The sequence below is a fragment of the Anguilla rostrata genome, chromosome 13, assembly GCF_018555375.3.
Source record: "Anguilla rostrata isolate EN2019 chromosome 13, ASM1855537v3, whole genome shotgun sequence".
Classification (NCBI taxonomy): Eukaryota; Metazoa; Chordata; class Actinopteri; order Anguilliformes; family Anguillidae; genus Anguilla; species Anguilla rostrata.
In genome coordinates, this window is record NC_057945.1 from 6,069,760 (window position 1) to 6,097,520 (window position 27,761).

Below are 27,761 nucleotides of genomic sequence, written 5' to 3' on the forward strand. Positions count from 1 at the left end.
CAAAAACCAGCAGTCTACTCAACATTCAGAGATGTACTTTGATAATAAACCCCTCTGTGACCTTTGTCTTTTTTGGAATGACATACAGTATGGTATATACAGCATAATTGTGTCTGTCTTTGTTTCAGCCTCCTACTGGCTGACTCTTGGTTTGGGTTCGGTCTCCTTGTTCATTTCAGACCTCTTAGTCTTGTATTAGACAGATTTCCGGGATCTTTGATTCTCAGTCCGACTCATCGTTTTTTTTGGTGAGATCTTGCTGATCAGCTACATAAGCCGTGTGTTTATATTTCAGCCCAGCAGCGATTCATCTGTGAGCACTTAACCAAAAAAATCAGTTGGAGGACTGTATAAATTAGAGCCGCTCAATCTGCCAAGAACATTCAGCGATGGTGGGCAGGCACACGGTGCTCCCAGATAGCTTCCTCTCCCACATAGACCATGAGGCCAGACCACCTGTGTGGGTGACCAGTTGTTAAAGTAACAGTATTAGTGACAGCCTGTGGAGATTGAATCAGCAGTGGCTTTACTCATGCAATGGGAAGTTAATCTGTAATATTCTTCACATCTTATAGAAATGGAATATACTGAAATACACTACATTTCCAAAAGTATGTGGACACCCCTTCTAATTAGTGGTTTTGGCTATTTCAGCCATGCCCATTGCTACCGGGTACATAAAATCAAGCATACAGCCATGCAGTCTCCATTGATATACATTAGCAGTGGAATGGGTCGTACTGAAGAGCTCAGTGTCTTTCAATGTGGCACTGTTATAGGATGTCTAGGATAGGATGTTACAGGAATTTCTGTCCTGCTTGAGCTGCCCCAGTCAACTGTAAGTGCAGTTATGTGTAGGAGCAACAACGTATGGTAGCAACAACAGCTCAGCCGCAGAGTGGTAGGTCGCACAAGTGCTAAAGCATGTAGCGCATAAAAATGATCTGTTTCCGTGGCCGAGCAGTCGTGCACAAGCCTAAGATCACCATGCGTAATGCCACGCGTTGGCTGGAGTGGTGTAAAGCACACTGCAATTGAACTCTGGAGCGTGGAAATGCTTTCTCTGGAGTGATGAATCACGCTTCACTCTCTGGCAGTCTGATGGAAGAATCTGGGTTTGGTGAAATGCATAGTGCGAACAGTATTGGCCCAAATAGCGCCGACTGTAAAGATTGGTGGTGGAGGAATGATAGTCTGGGGCTGTTTTGCATGGTTTGGGCTTGGCCCCTTAGTTCCAGCGAAAGGAGATATTAATGTTACAATGATATTCTTGAGAATTGTGTAATTCCAACTTTGTGGCAACAGTTTTGGCGAAGGCCCTTTCCTGTTTATTAGTAGGTGATTCTGCAGATACACCCCCCACGCACGACACAGTGGATGATAGTGTCTATCTGGGCATTCATAAAAAACATTTTTTCACCACTAAAAATGTGTATACTGTCATAGCAACAAGACAAAGCCAACAATAGCCGAAGGTGTGCCAGCACAGCTGTGAAAAATGCTGCTCAATGAAGACTGAAATAAACAAGAGGAACTGTAGTAGAATTATATTATGGCATTCTACTGTCAATATATGTGACTAAATATGGAGAAAATGTAAAATCTTACCTTTGGTTTTACATGTAAAGATGTCCCTTTCAAGGTTCAGTGGTGATTTATTGTCTTCAACAATCCGTTTTGGAAATGTTCAATTGTAACGCCTGTGTACCTTCCAAAATATGTGTGTGTAATACCACACATGTTGTTTACGGTGTTGTCGCCCTTTGTAGTACAAACAGGCTTGATTGACAATTAATTCTTCGAGTAGATGACTGTATAAGCTTTCTAACAATGTATGATATGTCAAATTTTGCTTGAATGATCATTTTATAGCCCAGCATGACTGAAAGTTGTGAATCATCAGCCTTATTCATTGTGAGGCTGCAGTAAAAGACACTGCACCTGGCGAAATATTATCAATGAGTTTAGTAATTTCTTGGAAAATATTATTATTCTTGAGAACTTCTGAGCATGGCTAAGGCATATGTTTGCTGATAGACTCAGCTGATACTGTTTTCTGAACAAAGTCAGAAGAGGATAACAACAGCATTGATTCTCTCTGTCTCTGTCCACTGAACACTGATAAAAATTTCTTTGTCGATATGTAACAAGGATATTTCACACTGTAACATAAGCATTCACTGATAGCTCAGTCGGTTGTTCAATAGGGTTTGTGTTCAATATACCTCATTAAAAACACTTCCACTTAAAAATATGACATACTTTCATTTACTTGTCTTTCATGGCAAATGAAAAGTGACTGAATACATGCCTGTGTATTTCTTTCTGCTGGAAGGTATGTGTGTTTGCTTTTCTCTTTCATAGCCTACATTTATATGCGTTACTATTATCACTCATAAAAAAGTGCAAAAAGAACTGATATCTGAAGAAAAACACATTTTAAACGTAAAAAATACCAAGTTACTCACACATAGCACTGCCATTAATTCAAACTTGCTAAATCAAGGCTGCCATTAAAAGTATTGATATCACAATTAGGCTGTTACAAGAAACAATATTGGTTATCTTAGCTCACACAAATTCAACATACTGTATTCCAAAACAATGCTATCCAATGTTTCCTCAATTATTTCAGGTAATTTGGCCCTATGTGTACAAGCCTACAGTACATGAGAATGGTTTGGACTGATATATATATATATTTATTTCCCATAAATTACCCAGATTTGTCCATTTCAAGGTTGTACAGTCATAATATGTAAATGTTTCTGATTATAAATAAGCCCGCGGTGTGCAAGGGGAAAAAGTGTCTCCTGAACTGCCGTGCTAGTTTCCCAATTATCTGTCCCAACTGAAGCACTGGATGATGGGTTGTGTTGTCCTTAGAGTGGCCTAGATGGACTACAGCGGTGTGCGCGTGGTGTGTGTTATGCCGCTGCACAACAGTCAGAATAAGAGGGAGAGGTGTTCTATCCATCACTGCCTTGTCGTTCGCGGTCGGACGGAGGCTTGTTTGCTTTTCGGCGAAGCGGAGAAAAGCCCCCGGCGAGTTAGAGGAGCGAAGGCTCGCTATCTCGGGGTAGCAGAGCGAGGCTCGGGCCGGGGAAGACGAGAAGGTATTGAGAATCGATGAGGCGGCACGCCGCTCAGAAGGAGGGTACATCTGTCGCACGTTAGCAGCGAACATCTGAGGGAAAGACAGAGCGAGGGTAGAAGTTCCGTGGGATCTTGAGTAAGGGGTGCGGGGTCACACAGGAGGCTGGGAAAGCTTCCCTCTGCTGCCTTGCTCTCTTGAAGAGGGGTCCCCTGCCCTGGTCCTGGAGGGCCGCAGGGTCTGCTAGAGTCCCCAGCCCTGGTCCTGGAGAGCCGCAGGGTGTGCAGATTGGTATTATTTTCACATTAAACATTCAGTTCAGACCCAAGAAATCAGGTGAGGTAAAATGAGGTGGTTTTTATTTATTATTCAAGATGCAAGCTCTACTTCTGAGATAACATGGCATTTAATAGGGTAAATCAACCCTCCATAAGCTTTAAACGGGTCTCATTCCAAACAATTAACAGCCTGTTATAACTCAGTGGTTGTAGTTGTGGTTGTAATGAAAACCATGCACTCATGCACGTTCACACACACACACACACACACACTGGGTCCCCAGTAGTTTGAGAACCCATGTTCTAGTATACGTGTGATTGAGAAGCCTGCATGTGTGCCTCTGGAGAACTGCAGGGCTTTCTGTTTTATTTCCACGTATCAGCCAATTTATACGCAGGAAATTAGGTGAGGTGAGGTAACTGCCTGAAATAAACAACTTTAATTGATCATCAGTTCAGTGTTGTTTAAAAGTGAAATTACACTGACCCTGCAGCTCTCCACGACCAGGGCTGGTTTTTAAAAGTAGTCCTTGTTTCAGTGTTTCTGATTTTAGCTGGAAAAGACTGTTTGGGGTGCCTAGCAACCAAACTCAGTCCAGTTAACTTGAGGCCATCTTCAGAATCACAGGTGGGCACAGAGATGGAACTGGATCACAAGGTGCTAGACTTCCTAAGGCTCCGGACCATTCTGGTCTTCAGATTCACTTTGATAGATTTTCGCCACTGGACCGTCCCTGAGTAATAATGGCAAAAACTTCAGCCATGTGTAGCTTTTAAACAGCAAGACCACTAATCACTCATTCCTCTAGTTTTCAAACCCAGCAGTCCACTAACACACTTTAGTCAACACCCAGAAGTTCATTACAGATTTGTTTAACATCCAGTCTGGTATCTGTTAAGGCACTGTTCCATTGTATGGATGGACCCCATGATCTAGTATCTGTTAAGGCTCTGCTCCAGTGTGTGGTTGGGCCCCACGGTCTGGTATCCTATAAGGCACTGTTTCAGTGTGTGGATGGGCCCCACGGTCTGGTATTGAATCCATACTGTGTGAGTGTCTACTGAGACTGGCAGCCATGCAGGGGTACACGTGTTAACTTGCTGCAGGGTTTCAGAGAGTGGTCGGGTCAGACATTGTCTACATCAGACTGTCTCATCCTCAACAGCCATCACCATTGGTTGAGCGGTTGTGTAGAAAATGTCTGTTAGCTCGAGCTGCACGTTAAGCATCTTCCTCCGATGCACGCCTATGTGAACCTGACTTGTGGACTGCAGTGTGAAAAGAAGCAGAAGCAGCCTACTGTTGCATGTTGCGGGTGTTTAACATGAATTGCCATTCAAAATTTGAGGAAAGGGGGTAGAAAGCACAAAGAAAGTTTAGTTTAATGGTGTTTTTGACTCTGTTCGCCTTTGTATTGTTGTATCTACGTCAGCCTCGATGCACACACTTATGAGAAGGAATGGCCATAACCATAGCAGCTTTCTGACAATGCTGCCAAACGGCTTGGCCTCCTTCAGAAAGGATTCAGAAAGCGACTCACGGTGCCTGTGAATAACTCCTGCCGAGATGAAACGGCTGTTGACTTTATATTTTACCATTTAGTACACACTGTCAACCCGAGAGCATTAAACAGATTACATTTTACATACGCTCGTTTGTACAGATGAATGTTTTTTTCCTGAAGCAATTCAGATTAAGTACCTTGCTCAGTGGTACAAGGCCGGTGGCCCAACTGAGAATGGAATCCTGTAACTTGTGATTTACTGGCCCAGCTACAGAACCGTTATACTATGCTGCTGCCCTCTTCAATCTCCTCCTGTCGATTTTCTTTGCGGGACCGGGGAAGAGCTGCTGTCAGTTGAAGCGAGAAAAAATGGAGATCTGAAGTGTCTGAAATGGCATATTTTTTCATTGACTGTATTAGAATGACATGCTTGGCTTGTTTAAATTAGCACGTGTGCACCCTATCTGTACATTTTGCTCCGCAGATACAATACCTTATGATATATAGCAGTGATGTACATAAACGTGCAGTGTAACTGCATGGAATTAACTACAATACCCACATTCATTTTTGTTCAATAGGGAATTTTATTTTTACTTGTGCTGCCGTGTTCAACACATTTTCTGTACATTACTGATATTGTGGCATTATATATGGCCGTGCTTTAGTTAGCTTTCAATCAGTCTCCAGAAATGTTTCAGCACATTGATTGCTAGAGTGCATGTCAATGTCATTACTGAACTTAGACCTACAGGAGATCGCACAACTTGTTTAACCCTTTCGCGCAAGCCCCTTAGTGATCTGCACATCGAAGTGCCTAGATTGCTCAGCTCACCTTGCAATAGCATCAGTAGATCCACATAGAACTATAATACCCATCAGCAGATCCACACAAAACTATAATACCCATCAGCAGATCCACACAAAACTACAATAATCATCAGTAGGAGCAGATGATTCTGAATGCCGCTGCCCGACTCATCTACAACCTTCCCAAATTCTCCCACGTCACTCCTCTGCTGCGATCACTCCACTGGCTACCGGTCGCCGCCAGGATCCGGTTCAAAGCCCTGACCCTTGCCTACACTGCTGCCAACAGGACAGCCCCCATCTACTTGCAGAACATGACTCGATTCTATGTGCCTGCGCTCTGCGGCAGCAGGGCGCCTTGCAACCCCTCCCACCCGCCCAAAGGGATCACAGAGCTTCTCCACCCTAGCTCCCCAGTGGTGGAACGAACTCCCCGTCTCTCTCCGAACCTCCCCCTCACTACCGATCTTCCACCGTGGCCTGAAGACTCATCTCTTCAGACTATACCTAGACTAACCACCACCACGCTGTATATTTCACTCTTTAAACCCCCCCCCCCCCCTTTCATGTCACTTGTTACATGTTGCCCCATCCCAGCACTTTTTCGTAATTTGTATTTGTCCTAATACTGTAGCTTGTTCTTCTGCCTAGTTTGTTTTGTAGAGGTTAGGTCAGAATAGTGTTCACTGAGTGAACTGTGTTCTTGGCTAGAAATAGCTGTACAAAATAAGTATTGTACCTTACTGAACTGTGTTTAGCAGTTGTCTATGACCATTTTGTACGTCGCTTTGGATAAAAGCGTCTGCCAAATGAATGTAATGTAATGTAATGAGCACACGAAAATGGAGAAGCAGGCCAAAACGAAGCCCAGAAACGATGCTGCCATGACAGTAGGAGCCAGCACAGAAGTGAGAGAGTTTCACCCAGCCCTCGAACCTGCTGCTAGAAGCTTGGACTGAATTTACTATCATCGTAGTCATCACAACAGCCCCCGTAGTGCTGATTTACGACTCTCCAAAGACTAATCGCTCTTTCTCATCTGGAAACAAATGGAAGTTTACATGATGGATGTTAATATAATCCAACAAGGCTGTTTCAGCCTATTGAAGGAGTTTAAAGGGTAACCTTGAAAAGTTATACTGTTCAAAGTCCCAATAGTGACCCAGCAGGCAAAGCTATACCCGCTGGTCCAAACGAATCTTGCCTCAGTGCTACTTTGTGAAATTATTTTTTCTTTATTTAACCAACAGAAAGTTTTGGAGTTTGGATTTGGCAAGAATTTGCCAAATAGGAAGGCCTGTTAGGTCTAATGATTTTATGTGCACTGGGTAGTTTGTGGTTGTAAAATTCACTAAAGGGATTTTACAAAGTGATTTTTCAGGTTAAGTTCTGTCAGTAGAACAAGGGGGCATAGTTGGAATTTAGTTAAAGCTAAATTCTACATGGATAAGAGGAAGTCCTTTTTGATTGATGATTATAGGTTTTACATAACACATAATATGTCAAGATGTATTTTATGCTCAAAATACACATGGAACAAAACACCTTCCTAGGTTTAGGGAGGGCAGGCCACATTCTTCTAAACAATATAATATTGCATCCAGTTCACTGTTCCTTTCTCTAAGGCCATAATCTAAACTCTAGATGTCTGACAGTGCTGTCGTTTTGTGTAATTGGGGATGTCAGGATGCCCTATGCCCCACAAACCCAGTTCTGAACAGAAGCCCTGCTGAGGCAAACAATTCTATGTTATAAAAAAGCCACTGAATTTTTATCAAACAGCTTTATTGTGTGAATACAGCCCGTGTCCTATTTTTCACCACGGCACGCAGGACCTGGCGCCGTGGGCTATGCATGGCAAACTGTGGTCACGTCTTTGAGGGACGTTTTGTGGGACGCATGCGCAGGTGGTGCTTCGTTTAGTAGGACGCATGCGCAGGTGGTGCTTCGTTTAGTAGGACGCATGTGCAGGTGGTGCTTCGTTTAGTAGGAGTATGTGAAACGGGACGCATGCGCAGGTGGTGCTTCGTTTAGTGGGACGCATGCGCAGGTGGAGCTTCGTTTAGTGGGACGCATGCGCGGGTGGTGCTTCGTTTAGTGGGACGCATGCGCGGGTGGAGCTTCGTTTAGTGGGACGCATGCGCAGGTGGTGCTTCGTTTAGTGGGACGCATGCGCAGGTGGAGCTTCGTTTAGTTGGACGCATGTGCAGGTGGTGCTTCGTTTAGTAGGACGCATGCGCAGGTGGGGCTTCGTTTATTAGGACGCATGCGCAGGTGGTGCTTCGTTTAGTAGGACGTATACGCAGGTGGTGCTTCGTTTAGTAGGACGCATGCGCAGGTGGTGCTTCGTTTAGTGGGACGCATGCGCAGGTGGCGCTTCGTTTAGTAGGACGCATGCGCAGGTGGTGCTTTGTTTAGTAGGACGCACACGCAGGTGGTGCTTCGTTTAGTAGGACGCATGCGCAGGTGGTGCTTCGTTTAGTGGGACGCATGCGCAGGTGGAGCTTCGTTTAGTAGGACGCATGCGCAGGTGGTGCTTCGTTTAGTGGGACGCATGGGCAGGTGGAGCTTCGTTTAGTAGGACGCATGCGCAGGTGGAGCTTCGTTTAGTAGGACGCATGCGCAGGTGGTGCTGCGTTTAGTAGGATGCATGCGCAGGTGGTGCTTCGTTTAGTAGGACGAATGCGCAGGTGGTGCTTTGTTTAGTAGGACGCATGCGCAGGTGGTGCCAGCTAAAAATGTGTCTGCGGAAGTGAGTTGCGCCGTGGGTCTGGACGGTTCTGTGCTTGTTCAGTCCGCAGCCTTTGCAGAGTGGAAAATCACACGTTCGAACTGCATCTTTGTTCAACAAACCTTGAATTCTGGATTAAAAATCCCTGCTTTTGCTGCAGGTAGCACGTCAAATCCATTTGCTGCCAAATCCTCAGTCTCTCTTTTGCACCGGCTGTGACCCTTAACATGCAGTAGGTTTATCTAATGGCTGTACTTCTGTTCATCTTTTGGCTATGATGCTGATGACTTGGTATTGCCTCTGATCTTTTCCTAATGTTTTATATAATAATAATAATAATAATAATAATAATAATAATAATAATGTTTTATATGCATCTTTGTTAGCGGATAAGAGCTGCTGTTAAGTGTAAATAATTTGCCTTTGGTGAAGCAGAGGTTTACATTATAATCACTTTGCAGACATTCTTGTCCAGAGCGATTCACAGTCATGGAGAACATCGGTACTACTGTCAGGGATGGGAAGATGCAGTATCACAAGGAGGATGATGAAGGGAGGGTGAGGATATAGGCATTCATGGGGGGGGGGGTTATGCTGTGCATTCAGTGTGCATCCTTTCAAGGCCACCACCCCCCCCCACCCTTGCCTCCGACCCTGAGTCTTCCAGCTCTCCCAGCCCCCCCCCCCCCAGGTTACCACAGCAACTCTGGCTAGCTTCACTTCATCCATCCCTTACCAGCCCCCCCCCCCCCCCCAACTGCCATTTGTCAATCATGGCCTGACAGCCCTCCGGCGATGGGGATTCTAGACGTCAGTGAGATGGAGGCACTTTCACTCTTAGCTCGTGCATTCGTTTATTCTTCTCTGCAAAACTGAATCAGCAGGGCAGTGACTAAAATACATTATTTTCTTTTCTCTGAGAAAGAGGGAGTTAGAGAGAGGGCGAGGGGGGACAGAGGTAGGAAATAAATAGACGGTGGGGGGGGTAAGAGAGGGAGGTAAACAGACAGAGAAAGATATATAAAGATGCCGAGACAGAGAGAAGTTTTTGTTCTCAGAGCCGATTTCTACATGACAGACCGTTCCTGACATACCCTCTGACTTAGATCGATGCTGCTTCGATTTCCCGCTCGGTTTTTTCTTTAGTGCCACAAAGTGGATGGGGCAATTACTAGCGGACGGGTAGCAGCAGTGACCTTTCAGTCCGGGGCACTTTCTCTTTGTCTTCTGCGACATCTTTCACGGGGATTCAATGTTTTTCCCCATATTATTTTTTTTCCCCCCGATGCAGAACGCTGAGAAGCAAAGGAGTGTGACCGCTGCCGTTTTCAACCCATCACGGTACCGAGAACTCAGACCGCCACTGAGCACGCTTTTCCGTTCACGGTGTTGTGTTTTTTCCTCCTCCTCTTCTTCTGGAGCTGGTGTAAACGAGCATTCGTGGCGGAGTGTGCTTCTCATTCAACTTCAGAAATTGCTCTTTGAGAAGGTCAGCTGCCCTGATGGATATTTATAAACCGAATGGCGTCACTCCCAGTGAGATTCACCGTTGGGATGCTACAGAGTGCGCGTCTGCCTTTTGCTTAGTGATGAGTTTAGAAACAATGATGCTGCGGACAAACTCTGTTTCCCAAATTTTTTTGCCCTTTGGAATTTAATGTTGTGACCTTGTGATTTTGCTACGCCGGAAAAATCTGGCCATTTGTCGGTCCAAGTCTTGGGCTGTCCCCCACTCATGTCCAGGTCCAGTCAGTTACTTTAGGAGAACATTTTGCTTTAAATTACATTTACATTCAACAAAAGTACTTATGAGGATTATCCTTCTAGCTTTTTATCCTCCTGACTACTTTTTCTTTGTTTCTGTCTGTAGTGTTTTATATGTTGTTCAACGCATGGGTGTATAATTGAATGGAGAATTGAATGGAGGCCAATGTTGTACAGCATTATAGACAGACTACCAGACTACAATCACCAGGATGGAGGAATACCCACAGGGCCACAGCCGAGGGCTGAGACTGTGCTCACAGTTGTGTGTGAGCAGCCTGAAGATTTCTAAACTCCCAATACAGTTACCTCAGACCCCAGAAACTCTCTCTCTCTTTCTCTGTTGTTTTTCTTTTCTCTCTTCTCACTTTCTTTCTCTTGCCCTTTTTTCTGTCTCTCTCTATCCACCTCTTTATGTTTTTTTATTTATCTGTCCCTCTCTGAAATGCAAACTCAAGTAAGCTTTCTTAGCATGGCAATAGTGCCCTTACATTGCCAAAGCGTATACTGACATAACAAACAGTTTAGAGAAAAGCATTGCAGTAAACATGCACAGTAAAGAAAGAAAGAAAATTCTACATCTAAAAAACAAACACATAAAATTGGACTACAAAATATCTTTATTTTTATGTATAAATGTTAGTGGCAAGTAGTGATATACTGTGCTGACAAAGCCACACATTCCCTCCGCTCTCCCAAGAGGAACTGCAGCCTCTGAAAGCATCTGAAATTCAGGGCAGATTTCTTACGTTTTAACTTGTTGGTGCAAACCCCCTAGTGGCCATGACGTGACGTCATGAGATTGTTCAACTCAGACGTTCGGCGCTCCTGCAACCGAACTATGAGTTTAAAACACAAACCTTGCGCTCTCGCTTTATTACTTGGCGATTCGGGACAACTATGCCGAAGACGAAGTTTCTAAGCTTCACCATTGTCGCGCCTGTCCTCCATTTACCAAGCACCCCCTCCCTGCAGTCTCATCCGCAGCTACACCCCCATCCATGACAAACTGGACAACACTGTCTATCTGGGCGTTCATAAAAGCATTCTTTCATCACTAAAAATTTGTATTCTGTCATAGCAACAAGATATAGCCATCAATAGCCAAAGGTATGCCAGTACAGCTGTGAAAAACACTGCTCACTGAACACTGAAATAAACAAAAAGAATTATAGTAGAATTATATTATGACATTCTACTATCAATATCTGGGACTAAATATGGAATAAGTATAAAATCGTACCATTGGTTTTACACATAAAGATGTTCCTTTCAAGGTTCAGTGGTCATTTATTGTCTTCAACAAATTGTTTGTGAAATATACGTTCATTTGGGATGCCTGGGTACCTTCCAGTATAGCTGTGCGTAATACCCCATGTGTCGTTTACGGCCTTGTCACCCTTATTAGTACAACGTGCCTTGACTGACACTTAATTCGTCCAGTAGGTGACCCTATAAGCTTTCTAACAATGTATAATATGTCTAATTTTACTTTTGGATTAGTGTTTTATAGGTCAGCGTATCCGAAAGCAGTGAATAATCATCGCCATATTACGCAGTCACTCAGTGGCAGCAGTGAAAGACACTGCACTTGGTGAAACGTTATCGATGAGTTTTGCAATTTCTTGGAAAGTATTATTATTCTTGAGAACTTCTGAGCATGGCTAAGACATATGTTTGCTGATAGACTCAGCTGATACTGTTTTCTGGACTAAGTCAGAAGAGGATAAGGACAGCATTGATTCTCTGTCTCTGTCTCTATCTACTGAACACAGATAAGATTTCTTCATCGAGTGTTACTGCTCAAAATATTTCGGTTATCTACATTACTTTTGAAATTGAGTGACTTTAAATAGGTTAGTGGTATTTGAAAATGAGGATATTTTACACTGTAATGCAATTGTTCGTAGGTAGGTCAATAGGATTTGTGTTTCATGCACCTAATGTGATGTGAGCTGGAACATTGCCACAACATGGTGGACGGTTGAATATTATTTTAATGTTATCCCATCCCCATACAAGAAAACAAGAATTACATACTGTAGAGTGCAGAAAAATATATGAGAGTTAATGATTACACATTTTGCTGCTGTAGCACATTGTGCGAAAATGTTTTTGCATTATTTTTAAATCTGATATCAATGTTTCATCTTAAACATTCATAAGGGGCACATTTACAGGCTTTATAATTGACAAAAAGCATTGTATTCATTTTTGAAGAGATTTTGGATGTATTTCTGAACCCCTATATATTTTAGACCATTTAACTGACTGAAAGCTTGTAATTCCCACTTTAAAATGAGACAAAAGTGAGTTTCTTGAGACAAAACTGTTGATTTGTAGAGAAGTACATTATTGTGTGATTTACAGAAATCCATAATTTAGAAATTTGCTGTCAAACATGAATGGAGTCCAATGGGCAAATAGGCTTTTTCAGTGAAAATATTACTAGGAGCAACTTCAAAGCTGGCCCATTGTTCCGCATGGGACAAATATGAATTTCCGGATCTCTGCAGGATAAGAGTAGTTCATGTTGGTGCATATGTATTCATGTATGTCTGTATATGCTAGTTATCTTTACGCCCTTAAGGTTGAAGATGTCACAGTTGCAGTTTGTTAGTCAACTGTCCATCTGATAGTTACATCATCTACCAAGTTGACAAGGTAATTGAGACTAAGGGGCCAACATAACTTGTATCTTTGGCAAAATAGTCATCTCCCAAAAGAATCGATCGGTTGTATTTATCTGACTGAGTTATTCCTTGTCTTTTGACTAATTTTCTATAAAAGCTTTTTATTTTGGCCTATTTATGTACTGCTTTTTTTGTAAACATGTAATATAACTGACGTCAGGAGTTCACCATAACGTCAGGTTGACACAATATCTCCTCTATTCATTGTAAAGACACCTACCGTGGAAATGTTTGACCGGGCATCACAACCTCAAACAAATGGAAGGAACGTCTTCTTGGATGCCTTGTTTAATAGATTATTTATTCTGCTTTCCTCGCCAGATCTTTACCCGCTACGGAAAATGCTACACCTTCAACTCAGGGAAAGACGGACGCCCTCTGCTGGTGACGATGAAAGGCGGAATGGGGAATGGCTTGGAGATCATGCTGGACATTCAGCAGGATGAGTACCTCCCCGTCTGGGGGGAGACGGGTAAGGACAAAGACGTGCGCTCAGGGAAGGCGTGACACCCCTGTAGTCCTAATTAATTAAGTAATGAAATCAGTTTCTTGTGCCAAAGCGCATTTTTTAGTTTCAAATTCTATTTCTTTTTTTGAACAAGTATTTATTCCATTTCAGAATATCGGCAATCCAAACAATAGAACACTTTGACAAAACAGAGAATATATATAGGTATATATATACACACTCACCGGCCACTTCATTAGGTACTTGCTTGTACCGGGTGTGGTCTTCTGCTGCTGTAGTCCATCTGCTTCATGGTTCGACGTGTTGTGCGTTCAGACATGCTCTCCTGCATACCTCGGTTGTAACGAGTGGTTATTTGAGTTACTGTTGCCTTTCTATCAGCTCGAACCAGTCTGGCCATTCTCCTCTGACCTCTGCTATCAACAAGGCATTTATGCCCAGAGAACTGCTGCTCACTGGACATTTTCTCTTTTTCTGACCATTCTCTTTAGACCCTAGAGATGGTCGTGCGTGAAAATCCCAGTAGATCAGCAGTTTCTGAAATACTCAAACCTGGTCTGGCACCAACAACCATGCCACGTTCAAAGTCACTTAAATCACCTTTCTTCCCCATTCTGATGCTTGGTTTGAACTTCAGCAGATCGTCTTGACCATGTCTACATGCCTCAATGCATTGAGTTTCTGCCACGTGATTGGCTGATTATATATAACGAGCAGTTGAACAGTTGTACCAAATGGAGTGGCCGGTGAGTGTGTGTGTGTGTGTATATATATATTAGGGGTGGAGGTAGATGCCACTATTTGTATATTTTTGTTCAACCAAAAACATTTTTGAATTTTCATTTGAATAAAAACAGGAAGTGGGCGTGGTTAAAACCAAAAGCGTGTGGAGCTTAACCAAAAACTGTATAAAAGGCCGAAAATCCCAGATTTTTATCATTATAATCACTGGTACTGCTCATGGGAATTAATACAGAGTTGGTCCCTCCTTTGCTGCTGTAACAGCCTCCACTCTTCTGGGAAGGCTTTCCAGTCGGTTTTTGGAACATGGCTGCGGGGATTCGCTTCCATTCAGCCACAAGTGCGGTCGGGCACCGATGTTGGGCGTAAGGCCTGGCTCGCAGTCAGCGTTGCAGTTCATCCCAAAGGTGTTCGATAATTTGATATATTACTTCTAGGCGGGTAACAGAGGCGAAGCCATCAGTTCTGACGCTAATCGCCCATATCAGGAATGACAGGTTTGAGCCTGAGGTTATGAAAAGCAGTATGCAATTGTGAGATTTGGTGTCTACCTAGCTTCTGGATGACAGGGTAGAGTCTCAGGAAAAATTCATTTTGTGTTTGTGTGTATAATGCTGATTTGGTTGAGACTGTTGAGGTGGGATAAAATGCACTTACTGCCTTGTCTCCATGGTAATTACCTGAATGAAAGTGTGCCTTTACATTTCAAAGGGGAAGGCGCACGCTGACAGGAAGGATCTGAAGTAAATAAGCAGATAAAATAGCAAAACAACTCATCAGTGTTTTGTATCTGCCGCCGTTATTTCAAAGACAGACCTTTTCTTTGCCGAGGAGCCTTGTAATGATAATATATTCCTGCAGTATTTTCAGATTTGAGGGTTACCGAAAACCTTTTTTTCCCCTGAGTTGTTCACAGTTGCATTATAGGTCTACTGACTTTGCATGAAGGAAGCTCATCCATAGAGGTAAAAATTCAAACCGAGTATCTAAGCATATAAACCACTCTAGTAGTTGCATTGATTTCCTTTAGATTTTTAGCAGTTTTACTTATGCATCTATTTCTTCAATGGTTCGTAACGAAAAAAAGTCAAACATTCAATGCCTTGAGCTTGTGTTAGCACGAGCACCTTTGGCCTCTCTTCCAGATGCTGTTAATCCATCTTTGCATGACTTTTTTAAAAGTAGCCATACATGCACAGAATGCCTTTATATATAGCCTAATGAAAAGACCTTTTCATCTCCTCTAAGGTTGACTATTATTGGTTATACTGTAGGCCACTTGGAACCATTTTATCAATAATATTTCTCCAGTATTATTTTATATTATTGCTGAAACCCTGGTGAGTTTTATGAAATGCAAATGAGTCAAAGGGCTCACATTAACCCTTGGATCTGCACTTGACTGTCCACCCTTTTACAAGTTTTGCCAAAAAAAGGAAAAACTAGTTGGTGTGTAGGCTATTATCAAATATCTTAGACAGAGAGCAACTTACACATGTTGCGTTTTAAATACAGTTAATTTGTACTCATGTTTTCCTGAAGCAATTCAGGTTCAGTTTCTTGAATAAGGGTACCAGGACACCGGGCGTTCTGGGAGTTTTGGGAACCTGCAAACTCAAAAATACAAGCCTAATTCCTTAAATATTACTGTACTATGGCATTTAATTCTGAAATATGGAATAGCCTACCCACTACACTTCTGTATAGGCTAGTCTCCAGGTCATCATTCTGGATCGCAGTAGAATGCATCGTCGAATGACGTTAGAGTCACTTATGCGTCTGTAGTCAAGAAAAATAAATTAACTAATTTTCAACTTCTGTAAGCCTCCTAGCCTATGGTGAAGCACTAGGGGGTAACTTGCTTTGACATAGCGTTATACAAAACAACGGTTAATTAATTATGTTCCTGGCATTTAGAAGACACTGTTGCCGGAGTGGCTTACTCTATGTTTTGCTTGCTTCGGTAGTATCCATGTACAGGTGGATATATACTAAAGTAATGCAGGTACCTTGCTCAAAGGTACAAACACAGTGTTCTACTTAAGAATCAAACTTGCAGTCTGTAGATTACAAGCCCAGTTCCCAACCAGACCTGGGTCAAATACGTATTTGTTTTGGATTCAAATACTTTTCTGGGCTCTATTGATCTTGCCTGGTGTAATTGATCCTGCCAATTTGACACTGTCACCGTTGATAGATTGATTGATTGATTGATTGGTTGGTTGGTTGATGGATCGATGTGTTGGATTGACGCTGTTTTTGTTCTCGCTTCCCCTTCTGTAGACGAGACGTCGTTTGAAGCGGGCATTAAAGTGCAGATCCACAACCAGGACGAGCCGCCTTTCATCGACCAGCTGGGCTTCGGCGTGGCACCGGGATTCCAGACCTTCGTGTCGTGCCAGGAGCAGAGGGTACCGTTCGGGGCGGCGTTCGCGCGTTCGAAAGTTAGCGGCGGCGTCCGGCAGCGGACTGGCTGGCGCTCCCGACGCAACAGTCGGCCTGTCGTGTAGTCCTAGAGGAGCCCAAACCACACGTTTCCCCGTCCGTCGACCCATCACCACCAATTCAATTCGTTGTTGCCTTTTGTACCTTGAAAGGCATTAAGCATGCTGGCACCGTGCTGGCTGTCAGCCCCCGGGTGCGGTCTCTCTGTCTGCCCGGTGTGCAAGCTACGCCCCTGCCTTTCATTAATTTAATGCAATGGAGTCTAATTTCGTCTAATTCCCCCCCCCCCCCAGGCTTACAAATCTCTCCCTCCGGCAGCAAAGCCAAGCCGTCGGCTCTGGTGAATGAAGCCACAGACTATGGAGAAAGCTTGTCTCTTTCCTCCTCCTCTCTCTCTCTCTCTCCTCTCTCCTCTCTTGTCCTTTCTTCATGAAATCCAAACAAACAAAAAAAAACCCCAAGACGGCCATGTCTCTGAGTAAAGAGGACAGTCAAGAGGATTCTTTAACTGAAGTTAAATGAATCACTCCCCCTCTCTCTTCCTCATTTCCTCCCTCTCTTCCTCCCCATCTTCTTCCTTCTCTCTCTCCCTCCTTCCCTCTCTCCCTCCCTTTCTCCTCACCTTCACACTCTCTTCACCTCTTTCATGACAGAACCTGCAGATTAACTGTGTGTGAATAAGGAGTCGGGGCAAAAGGCAACACGTTTTGTTGTGTTGTTTTGTTTCATTTCAAAGGCTGACTGGATCAAGGACACGTACAAACACACACAAACACAACCGAAAACACACACACATGCAAGCACACATACAAACACCGAAGCACAGGCACAAACACACACACACGCACAAACACACACAGACACACACACACACACACACACATATACATACACACACACACGCGCGCGCTCACACACACACACACACACACGCACACAAAGACACGCACACACACACACACACACACAAACACACACATACACACATACACACATGCACACACACACACACGTACACACACACATACAGCCCCTGCCAGTGCTTGAAAAGACAGCGAGTGGAGTGTGGGTGGTTGAGGTTGGCTGAATGGTGCTTTGCTTTGAAAAGGCTGGATCTGAATGTGGGGACCCAGCACACAAAGCGAAGCTATTGCTAGCCTGGCCAGCCTGGCAATCGGGAAGATACCATGTCACGATGAGCGGGAGGAACTCAGGAAAGCTGCCAGCTCAAGTCATCCATTAAAAAAGATGATACTGTGACTTTTTCCTCTGTGTCCATTTAGTGACATTAGCCATTATGAGGGCTATTATCCTGGAGTAATTAGGCTTAAGTGTAAATAGGACTTGTGTGTGTGAGTGTGTGTGTGTGTGTGGGAGGAACAATACAAACACACATTAGAAATGCTCATATAACCTTGAAAACACATCAGGACTTTTAATTGTAAATAACGTGACTGTTTAAATTGCTCGGAAAATTATTTTCAGTGTTTTCAATTTTTGCCACACCGATAAGTGGATTGTGATAAAATGTGTATGTGTGCGTGTGTGTGCATATGTGTCTGTGTGTGTATGTGTGCATGCATCTGTGTGCATGTGTGTATTGTGTGTGTGTGTGTGTGTGTGTGTGTCTGATGTGTGTGTGTCTGTGTGTGCGTGTGCATGCGTGTGTATGTGTCTGATGTTGGTGTATGTGTTTGTGTCTGTTGTTTGTGTATGTGTGTGTGTTTGTGTGTCTGATGTTTGTGTGTATGTGTGTGTGTGTGTGTGTGTGTGTGTGTGTTTCCTGCAGCTGACGTACCTGCCGCCTCCCTGGGGTGACTGCAAGGCCACGGCCATGGACTCTGAGTTCTTCAGCAGCTACAGCATCACGGCCTGTCGCATCGACTGCGAGACGCGCTACCTGGTGGAGAACTGCAACTGCCGCATGGTGCACATGCCCGGTAGGGCCCTGCAGTGCTAACGCTAAATGAGCAGTGCTAACGCTAAATGAGCAGTGCTAATGCTAAATGAGCAGTGCTAATGCTAAATTAGCAGTGCTAACGCTGAATTAGCAATGCTAATGCTAAATGAGCAGTGCTAATGCTAAATTAGCAGTGCTAACGCTAAATGAGCAATGCTAACGCTAAATGAGCAGTGCTAATGCTAAATGAGCACTGCTAATGCTAAATGATATTTCAGTGCATTAAACCAGCCAGGGGTCGACTAGATGTTTCATGGGGGCACATCATTCCTGCAGTTTCTGGGGGTCTATTGCAGTGCTAACTTGCGCTTATTTGAGCTGTTAAGGAATTGCATTGCAGTGTTTGGATAAGGAAGTAACTAAGCGCATACACTACATTTCCAAATGTTTGTGGACACCTGAACTTTACACCCATAATATGCACCTGTTGAAAATCTCATTCCAAAACCATGGGCATTAATATGGAGTTGGACTCCCCTTTGCAGCTGTAACAGCCTCCACTCTTTTTGGGAAGGCATTTTTGAACATGGATGCAGGGATTCTCTTCCATTCAGCCAAAACAGCATTAGTGAGACTGGGCACTGATGTTGGGCGTAAGGCCTGGCTTGCAGTCTGCATTTCAGTTCATTTCAAAGGTGAAGATGGGGTAGAGGTCAGGGCTCTGTGCTGGCCAGTCAAGTTCTTTTCTGCCAAACTCAGTAAAACCATTTCTTTATGGACCTTGCTTTGTGCACAGGGGCACTGTCGTGCTGAAACAGAAAAGGACCTTCCCCTAACTGTTGCCACAAAGTTGGAAGTGCACAATTCTCTAGAATGTCGTTGTATGCTGTACCATTAAAATTTCCCTTCACTGGAATTTATGGGGCCTAGACCAAACCATGAAAAACTGCCCCAGACTATTAGTCCTCCTCCCCCAGGCTTTACAGCTAGCACTGTTTGGGCCAGTACAGTTAGCACTGTTTGGGCCAGTACAGTGGGCCAGTACAGTCAGCACTGTTTGTACCAGTACAGTGGGCCAGTACAGTTAGCACTGTTTGGGCCAGTACAGTTAGCACTGTTTGGGCCAGTACAGTTAGCACTGTTTGGGCCAGTACAGTTAGCACTGTTTGGACCAGTACAGTTAGCACTGTTTGGGCCAGTACAGTTAGCACTGTTTGGGCCAGTACAGTTGGCACTGTTTGGGCCAATACGTTAGCACTGTTTGGACCAGTACGTTTGGCACTGTTTGGGCCAGTACAGTTAGCACTGTTTGGACCAGTACAGTTGGCACTGTTTGGGCCAGTACGGTTGGCACTATTCAGTCGGACCCAGCTTTCTCCGTCAGACTGCCAGATCGTGAAGCGTGATTCGTCACTCCAGAGAACATGTTTCCACTGCTCTGGTGTGCTTTACTCTACTCCAGCCAACGCTTGGCATTGCGCATGGTGATCTTAGGCTTGTGCAAGGCGGCTCGGCCATGGAAACCCATTTCATGAAGCTCTTGACGGACAGTTCTTGTGCCGACGTTGTTTCCAGTGGTAGTTAGTGAGTGTTGCCATTGAGGACAGACGATTATTACGCGCTACGCTCTAGCACTTGGTGCTCCTATTCCGTGAGCTCATCTGGCCTAAGGCCGAGCTGTTGTTACTCCTGTATGTTTCCACTTCGCAATAACAGCACTTACAGTTGACTGGGGCAGCTCTAGCAGGGCAGAAATTTGACAAAATGGCTTGTTGGAAAGGTGGCGTCCTATGACAGTGCCACGTTCAAAGTCACTGAGCTCTTCAGTTACGACCCATTCTACTGCCAACTTCTGACAATGGAGATTGCATGGCTGTACGCTTGATTTTATGCACCTGTTAGCAGTGGGTGTGGCTGAAATAGCCAAAACCGCTAATTAGAAGGGGTGTCCACATGCTTTTGTAAATGTAATGTGTCTGAAAGCAGGATTAATACCTAGGAAATCCTGTGATTAGTGTCCTCATATGCTACGTGAGGAGCTTTTAATACCAGTATTTTGCAGGCGTATTTTAATTGGCTGTTCTGTAAGTATAGTACTAACTTCCTGTTGGTAGGGCAAATCAATATATGTCAATCTAAGTGGACTTGATTGCTGAAATGTGTGTCTGTAGAGTGTAGGGAAGTTTAGATATAATAAGCCCTTAATTCAGGGCGCGTTTTATTAGATCAAAAAAATTCACTCTTATTGACTCAAGATGGTGAGCCCTGTGTTCTCTGATTCTTCTCTAGGAGATGCTCCCTACTGCACTCCGGAGCAGTACAAGGAGTGTGCCGATCCTGCGCTGGGTAAGGAGATCGATTTTTTACATTTTAAAATTGACGCGTGAAGGCACACCGCCCTCCCTGCATTTCCAGGTTTCTCTCCGTGTTTCGTTTTTTGTTGTTTCATAACGTGCTATCAGGGCCAGTGCCCCGCAAAGGCAGCGGAATGTTTGTGGTTTGAAATTTGAAGACGGCTGTTTGAAAAGGCTAATAATAAAAAAAGCCACACTAAAAGCCTGCACCCACACCTGATATTTAAGTTTTTTTATTTTGAATAAATTTGCAAACATTTCTAAAAACCTGTTTTTGCTTTGTCATTATGGGGTATTGTGTGTAGATTGATGAGAATGAAAATGAATGTAATCCATTTAATAATAAGGCTGTAATATAACAAAGTGTGGGAAAAGTGCAGGCGTCTGAATACTTTCCGAAGGCACTGTTTATGAAGAACATTTCAATGTTTTGCTTGTATTAGTACAGTAGATACATTACTTGATTTTGCTCACATTCATCTGCATTCTCCTTTTCTCTACATTTCTACATTATCTATTCATCTCTGGTCTGTTGGCTCTTAGTACAGAAAATAGTCATAAACTGTAAATGGTCTGGCTGTAACTGTAAAATCCCCCCGGCCCCATCAAACATCTGTGACTACACTCACATTTCTTTCTCACTCTTTCTCTCTCTCTCTCTCCCTCTCCCTCTCTCTCGTGCTCTCTCCCTCTCTCTCCTTCTCCCTCTCCCTCTCTCTCTTGTGCTCTCTCCCTCTCTCTCCCTCTCCCTCTCTCTCTCGTGCTCTCTCCCTCTCTCTCTCTCTCTCTCTTCCCGGCTCTCTCCCTCTCTCTCTCTCCCCGGCGCTCTCTCCCTCTCTCTCCTCCTCTCTCCCTCTCTTTCCTCCTCTCTCCCTCTCTCTCTCTCCCTCTCTTTCCCTCTCTCTCCCTCTCTCTCTCTCTCCCCCTCTTTCCCTCTCTCTCTCCCCCAGACTTCCTGGTAGAGAAGGATAATGATTACTGCGTGTGCGAGACTCCGTGTAACATGACGCGCTACAACAAAGAGCTGTCCTTCGTCCGGATCCCCAGCAAGGCGTCCTCGAAGTACCTGGCCAAGAAGTTCAACAAGTCAGAGCAGTACATCGCGTGAGTCACGTCGCCTGCCCAGACGAGCACCTAGGCGCTGTCTACCTTGGGTTCCATTTCAGTTCAGTGTCAATTCAGCAAGGGTAGATGGGAGCCTAAACTGGTGTTGCGTACCTGTGTGTCTATGTGTGAAGAAAAATAAAACATAAATATGCAAGTTCTTGTGGCGAGGTAGCGCCAAATTGAAAGTGTGAAGGGGTAGGTGACTCAGCCAGTCTGGTGGTACCCGCTGCAGTCGTTCGTTGATGGCGAGCTCGGCCTACAGGCCGAGCAACAAGGCTTTGTCTTCTTTTGTTTTGAAAGGTCGTTTAATAATGTGCACGAAACCCCTGAGTGAAACTGAAACTGAAAATATGCACAGTGCCTTCAGAAAGTATTCACTCCCCTTGGGTTGTTTCGCTTTTTGCCCTGTCACACTTTGTGCTGCACTGACATTTTTTTTCCTTTCATCAACACAGTGAATTAAAGAAATTTATGATGCCAAATAATGTTTTTTATTCAACATTTTTTAAATGTAAGACTTCTCAAAAAAGTATTGCCCCAAAACTCCCCTCCCCCCCCGAGAAAAAAAAATGTAGACAAGCAGTTACAGCTCCAAGTCTTCACAGATATTAGTTTAGCCAGCGGCTAGACAGTTATGACGGGAGGGTTGCTGGATTATTTATAGCAAACAAAACTAAAAAGAAAAAAACAAAATTATTAATTTAATTTATTAAAGTTCAAACATCTCTGGATTTACAAAATATTGTAGTGGGGAGCAAAATTGACGCAAGAATGGGCTTTGAATTGAATAGGGTAATGCAGAGCATTGTGTACTGTATGTAATAATGCTACCAGCTGTTCTACTAGGTGCTGTTACCATGGCAACAGGTCATACACAAAAACCTACCCTGCTAGCTAACAGCTAGCTATCATTTTACTATTGATGCCCGCCTGTTGAAGCTAGACCAAGACACATCACATGAAAGAATTTGATGAGCTGGAACGTTGCTGCTTTTGACGCTGCAACATTAATGCAGCTTGTTAAGACAATGACAAGCTCCAGAAAGACAACGTTCAATCACAAACCGAATCACAGCTATTGTTACAGAAGACATTGCCTGATTAGCTTAAGCTAACAGTAAGCTACAAGCTAGACCATGGATACTCTAACCTGGACCTTGAATCCAAATCCAGCCCGGGTTTTCTTTTCCCCCAGGTAATTAACTGAACAATTAGCGCTACTGATTGGCCAGACTGTATTCACACCTGACTCCCGAGTAAAGGGAGGGTGGAAAACCAGCAGTGCTCGGACCTTGAGGGCCGTGATTTGAGTGCCAGGGAGCTAGACAAACCCCGTTCCTGGAGATCTATCATTCTGTAGGCTTCCATTTCAAACTTAATTGGGCACGCCTGAGTCTTTCCTTCCAGCCATCTTCCAGGTAACAGGTTGACCTTTTCACTCATACAATGGAACCCATGTATCCCTCCACCCCAATATTTCATCAGAGTTACATATCATACTAAAACAAACGAATGTATGTGCTCCTTGCATCAGTCAGGAAATAAAATAACTTTCAGTCAGTTGTTGATCTACCTGAAATATTCTACCTGCCATTGGGATCATACTGAAATGCTTGATGCATTTTTTTTATTTAACCATTTTACTGTAGTAATTCGCATGGCTGGGGATCAGTTTAATTTCAAATGACTCAGTCTTGGAAATGAACTTGTAATTCACTTCAGTCATTGAAAAAAAGTAAATTTGAAGTTGAGAGGCATTTTTAAGTTTGCAAATAGAATTTTAGTTTATTTCCTGAATTGACTGAATTGAAATTTAATTGGAATATGTCTGTGCATTACTGTCATCTCTTACTTTCTCGTGCTTACCTTAGTTGGTTGGCACACACTGGCAGAACCAGTGTGGAACACTGATTTCCTTCCTGCAAAGTCATGGGCTTACATCCATCAGCCTTGTCTGAGCTAGATGTTAAACTTGGCCTCTTTCAGCAGAGTGGATCTCTTACAAATGTTAATGTATCTCTGTCAGTTTGAAGGAATCTGTCTGCTGTTCAAATCTGTTAGAAAAGTAAAGAAGAAACAAATTGCACTCTTGCGGAATAGCTTCCAAAAAGCACAATTTGTACAGTGGCAGGTCTGTTTTTTTCTACCTCCTGTGGATTTTGTGTGTGTGTGTGCGCGTGTGTTTGTGTGTGTGCATGCGTGTGTGTGTGTGTGTGCAGCAGTGTTTGTGTGTGCATGCGTGTGCGTGTGTGTGTGCAGCAGTGGTTGTGTGTGCGTGTGTGTGTGCAGCAGTGGTTGTGTGTGTGTGTGTGGTTGTGTGTGTGCAGCAGTGTTTGTATGTGTATGTGTGTGTGTGTGTGTGTGCAGCAGTGTGTGTGTGCAGCAGTGTTTGTATGTGTGTGTGTGTGTGTGTGTGTGTGCAGCATTGTTTGTATGTGTGTGTGTGTGTGTGTGTGTGCAACAGTGTATGTATGTGTGTGTGTGTGTGTGTGTGTGTGTGTGCAGCATTGTTTGTGTGTGTGTGTGTGTGTGTGTGTGTGTGCAGCAGTGTTTGTGTGTGTGTGTGTGTGTGTGTGTGCAACAGTGTTTGTATGTGTATGTGTGTGTGTGTGTGTGTGTGTGTGTGTGTGTGTGTGTGTGTGTGTGTGTGGTCCTCACATAAGAAGCAGCGTGTGTTAAAAGCCCTCAGCTCACACTGTGTAACTGTGAGGATTATCAGAAAAGCAGGCAGGAGCTCGTCTGGATTTGCCACACACAGCACAAGCCTGACACTTCACGCTTAGCCGATTCTACAAATGAGACAGGATGCCAGACAATGTGCGTGAATCACAGAAAGGATTAAAACTTTTTCAACGGAATGCTTTACCCACTTGTCCAACATGGCAAAGGAATTTGTTTATTGTGGAGAAAACTTAATCAAATATTAGTTGCTCTGATGGATTTAATTCCAAACAAGCCCATATGAAATGAACTGCAGTCACTACAGTATAGTCAGGTACTATAATATTGTAGTGCTCTGCAGTAGGTCTATTGTATGTTATGGTATTTTTTACCATTATAAAGTGGTCAATTAAATACAAAAGTATGTTTATATTGATATATTATTGTGTAGTAGAAGTATAATATTTTCTATAATGTGTTTAAAAAAAAACACAGAAATAACAATAAAGTATCAGTAACACAAAAGCAATACTACTTTTTTCTATCATGAGTATTTATAGTAATACTATAGTAATGCTATAGTGTTTGTTTAAATATGGGAGGGAAATCTCTGATCTGTTTAGTAAGGTCACATGACACAGAGCAGTGTGGGTCACTAACCGACAGCTGTATATACAGTAGAGAGTCAGAGTAACTGCAAAACTTCAAATCAAACGGGAAGGAGACAGCCCAAAGCCTGAAATATGGCCATAGTGTTCTGTCCTTGAGCCCTGGAGAGGCCCCATTTACATTTTTACATACTACACTGTCATGACCCCTGTAGTCAGTTGTCCTGATGCCAGTGTAGGGTATCTTGTCCTCACCGCAATCTTTGGTCCTGTGTTCTAAGTGATAAGGGCATTGGTGATTATCTTAGTACACTGTGCTTCTCCTTTTGCTTCTACCTTCTTCCTCCTCCTGTTCTGCCATCAGTGCTGCTAAAACCTCACATAGGAGCCTTAAATTACTAAAAGGTCACAGAGGTTGGAAGCCTGCCAACGAATGATTTATATTTAAATGCAAAATGAACCTGCATTCATTTGCTCACAAATCTTGATACAGGTTATCCATAAGCTCTTAAACATTATAGCTTGCAAGAGCAAGCTCAGGTAGTATGCCCTTTCTTTAATATTTCAGGTTCAGAGTTAACAGAGCTCCCTGATTGGATCAGTAATAGATAATAATATTATTTGGCTTTACGTTCCATTTAATCGATCTGTATAGTTTAATTTGGAGTCGATGCTAAGATATTAGCTAATTCAGTACTCGTTAGCTTTGAATCTGTTGCTACGACAGTTTGTTCGTGAGTGTAGTGACTTATCCAGTACCGTCATCCAAATTCCGGCGAAGGATTTGTTGAAGGATGTGTTGAATTCTTTAAAAAGTGTAATTATTTAATTAATTTATGCCCCCAAACCCCCCGCCCCCAATGCCACCCCTCACCCCCTGCTTGCGGCTTTAATTTGTATTAAAGCTTTGTTTGTCACTTTTATACAAACTGTATTATCTTAATTCAAATCTAATGATGGCTTTGAAGCTAAAGGTATTTCTCTTTTTACTATTTAAAAATATTTTATGATTAAATATTTCAAAAGTTCATGTTGAAAAACATGCACATAAAGTGCTTCTTGAGCATATCTCTGGGGAGAAAAAGACCGAGTTACTCAGTTCACATACACTGAGATTCACTGGATATTCAGAAACTAAAAAATAAAAAAATCACCCCTGCCAGGATCTTTCATGTAATCCCTGTCTGCTTTTCCCCAGATGTGAAAACAGCCGTATAAAGCAAAACTATTAATAATTTCTGTTATTGTATTTCAGCATAAGGACCAGCATACAAACACAGGCCAGCAGGTTATCTGCTACCTTTGTAAGGCCTACTTATTCAACTGCTGATAAAAATGAGAAAAAACACCAGGGGCTAATAGGAGCCATGCTACACTATTGCCTGAGAATAAATGGCAAACTGTGTGTGTGTGTTTGAAACCTGCTTTTTCTTATTGACAGCGATAATATCCTTGTGCTGGATATCTTCTTTGAGGCTCTGAACTACGAGACCATAGAACAGAAGAAAGCGTATGAGATTGCGGGACTGCTGGGTAAGGTTGCGTGCCAACTGGTCTTGTTTTGTTGCTTATCACCGTGTTGCCATCACTACCACCACCATTTTGTTTTCCACTTTTTGCTAAAATTGGATGATTATACTGTTAAACCTTTACTTAACCAGATAGGGTCGCCTGAGACCTCAATTCTTATTTGCGCTGACTGACAACCTGGGAATGAAATCAGGTTGGGGGGAGGGGGGGGGGGGGGGCTTGGGAGTCAGGGATTGTGTAGCCAATTATATGTAGGATGTGATTAGGTAGCCAGCCATGTTTGAGAGTCTGTTTCTGTAGAAATTTAGCTTTAGTTACCACCGTACGTCTTTTGAATAGTACCTTGGGGGTCTGTACTGACCAAAGTGAGTATGAACCAAATTGAGTATGAGTTTTAAACCTTTCATGTCTGTCAACCAGTCTGTGTGCCACCATGGGTATGTTTGACTTCAGAGTAGGGCCCTGAGGTTTCCTGAACACGTGACCTGATTCAGATACTCTAGATCATGACTGAAGACCACGATTTGTTCATTAGTTGAATCAGGTATCAGAACAAAAAGCTTGCCCCCACGTCGGCCATTCTCGTATTGGAAAACCCTGCGGTAACAGATTAGCTGACATGATTAAGGTATCATAATGCGTCAACTGCTGTTGAGAAGGAGTCGCTTCAGAAAGGCTTGTGTCACACGCCGTGACACACTCCTGGGTGGAAAGAAGAGCTGGACACGGGGAGATAGACGAATTCCGGTTTTCGCCGACAATTTATTACCCAAATGCACCAGAGTGAGTGAGCAAGAGAGCGGTTTACCATACGGGGTTTGGAAAATGAAATAAGCGGGGGAAAAAAGCTTCTCCTATCCCCTTCACGGGCTCTAGGTAAAAATAAAAAATGAAAACATCAAAGGCAAAATAAATTCACATGAAGCTCCCTTCCCATTCATGCTCGCTTTCACTGAAGAATATGTGATCCCCGGTCTCAGACACCTACTGGAGAAAAAACGTACACTTTTAAACCCTGGACTGATTTGTAATGTAATCCAGGTGTGTGTGTGCCTACTTAACCAGTAGGCA

The 27,761-nt window shown here is 43.4% G+C and overlaps 1 protein-coding gene across 6 annotated transcripts in view; it reads left to right on the forward strand.

Annotated features, from left to right (window-relative positions):
- The window catches only part of LOC135237794 (acid-sensing ion channel 1B), a 178,278-nt gene that overhangs the window by 140,790 nt on the left and 9,727 nt on the right, over positions 1–27,761 (forward strand). For all 6 annotated transcript variants that reach the window (XM_064305253.1, XM_064305254.1, XM_064305252.1 and 3 more), the window contains 6 exons: positions 13,197–13,347; positions 16,369–16,496; positions 18,320–18,470; positions 20,720–20,776; positions 21,735–21,888; positions 26,602–26,693. In XM_064305253.1, the coding sequence (XP_064161323.1) occupies positions 13,197–13,347; positions 16,369–16,496; positions 18,320–18,470; positions 20,720–20,776; positions 21,735–21,888; positions 26,602–26,693 (733 nt within the window). The remainder of the gene's footprint in view (positions 1–13,196; positions 13,348–16,368; positions 16,497–18,319; positions 18,471–20,719; positions 20,777–21,734; positions 21,889–26,601; positions 26,694–27,761) is intronic.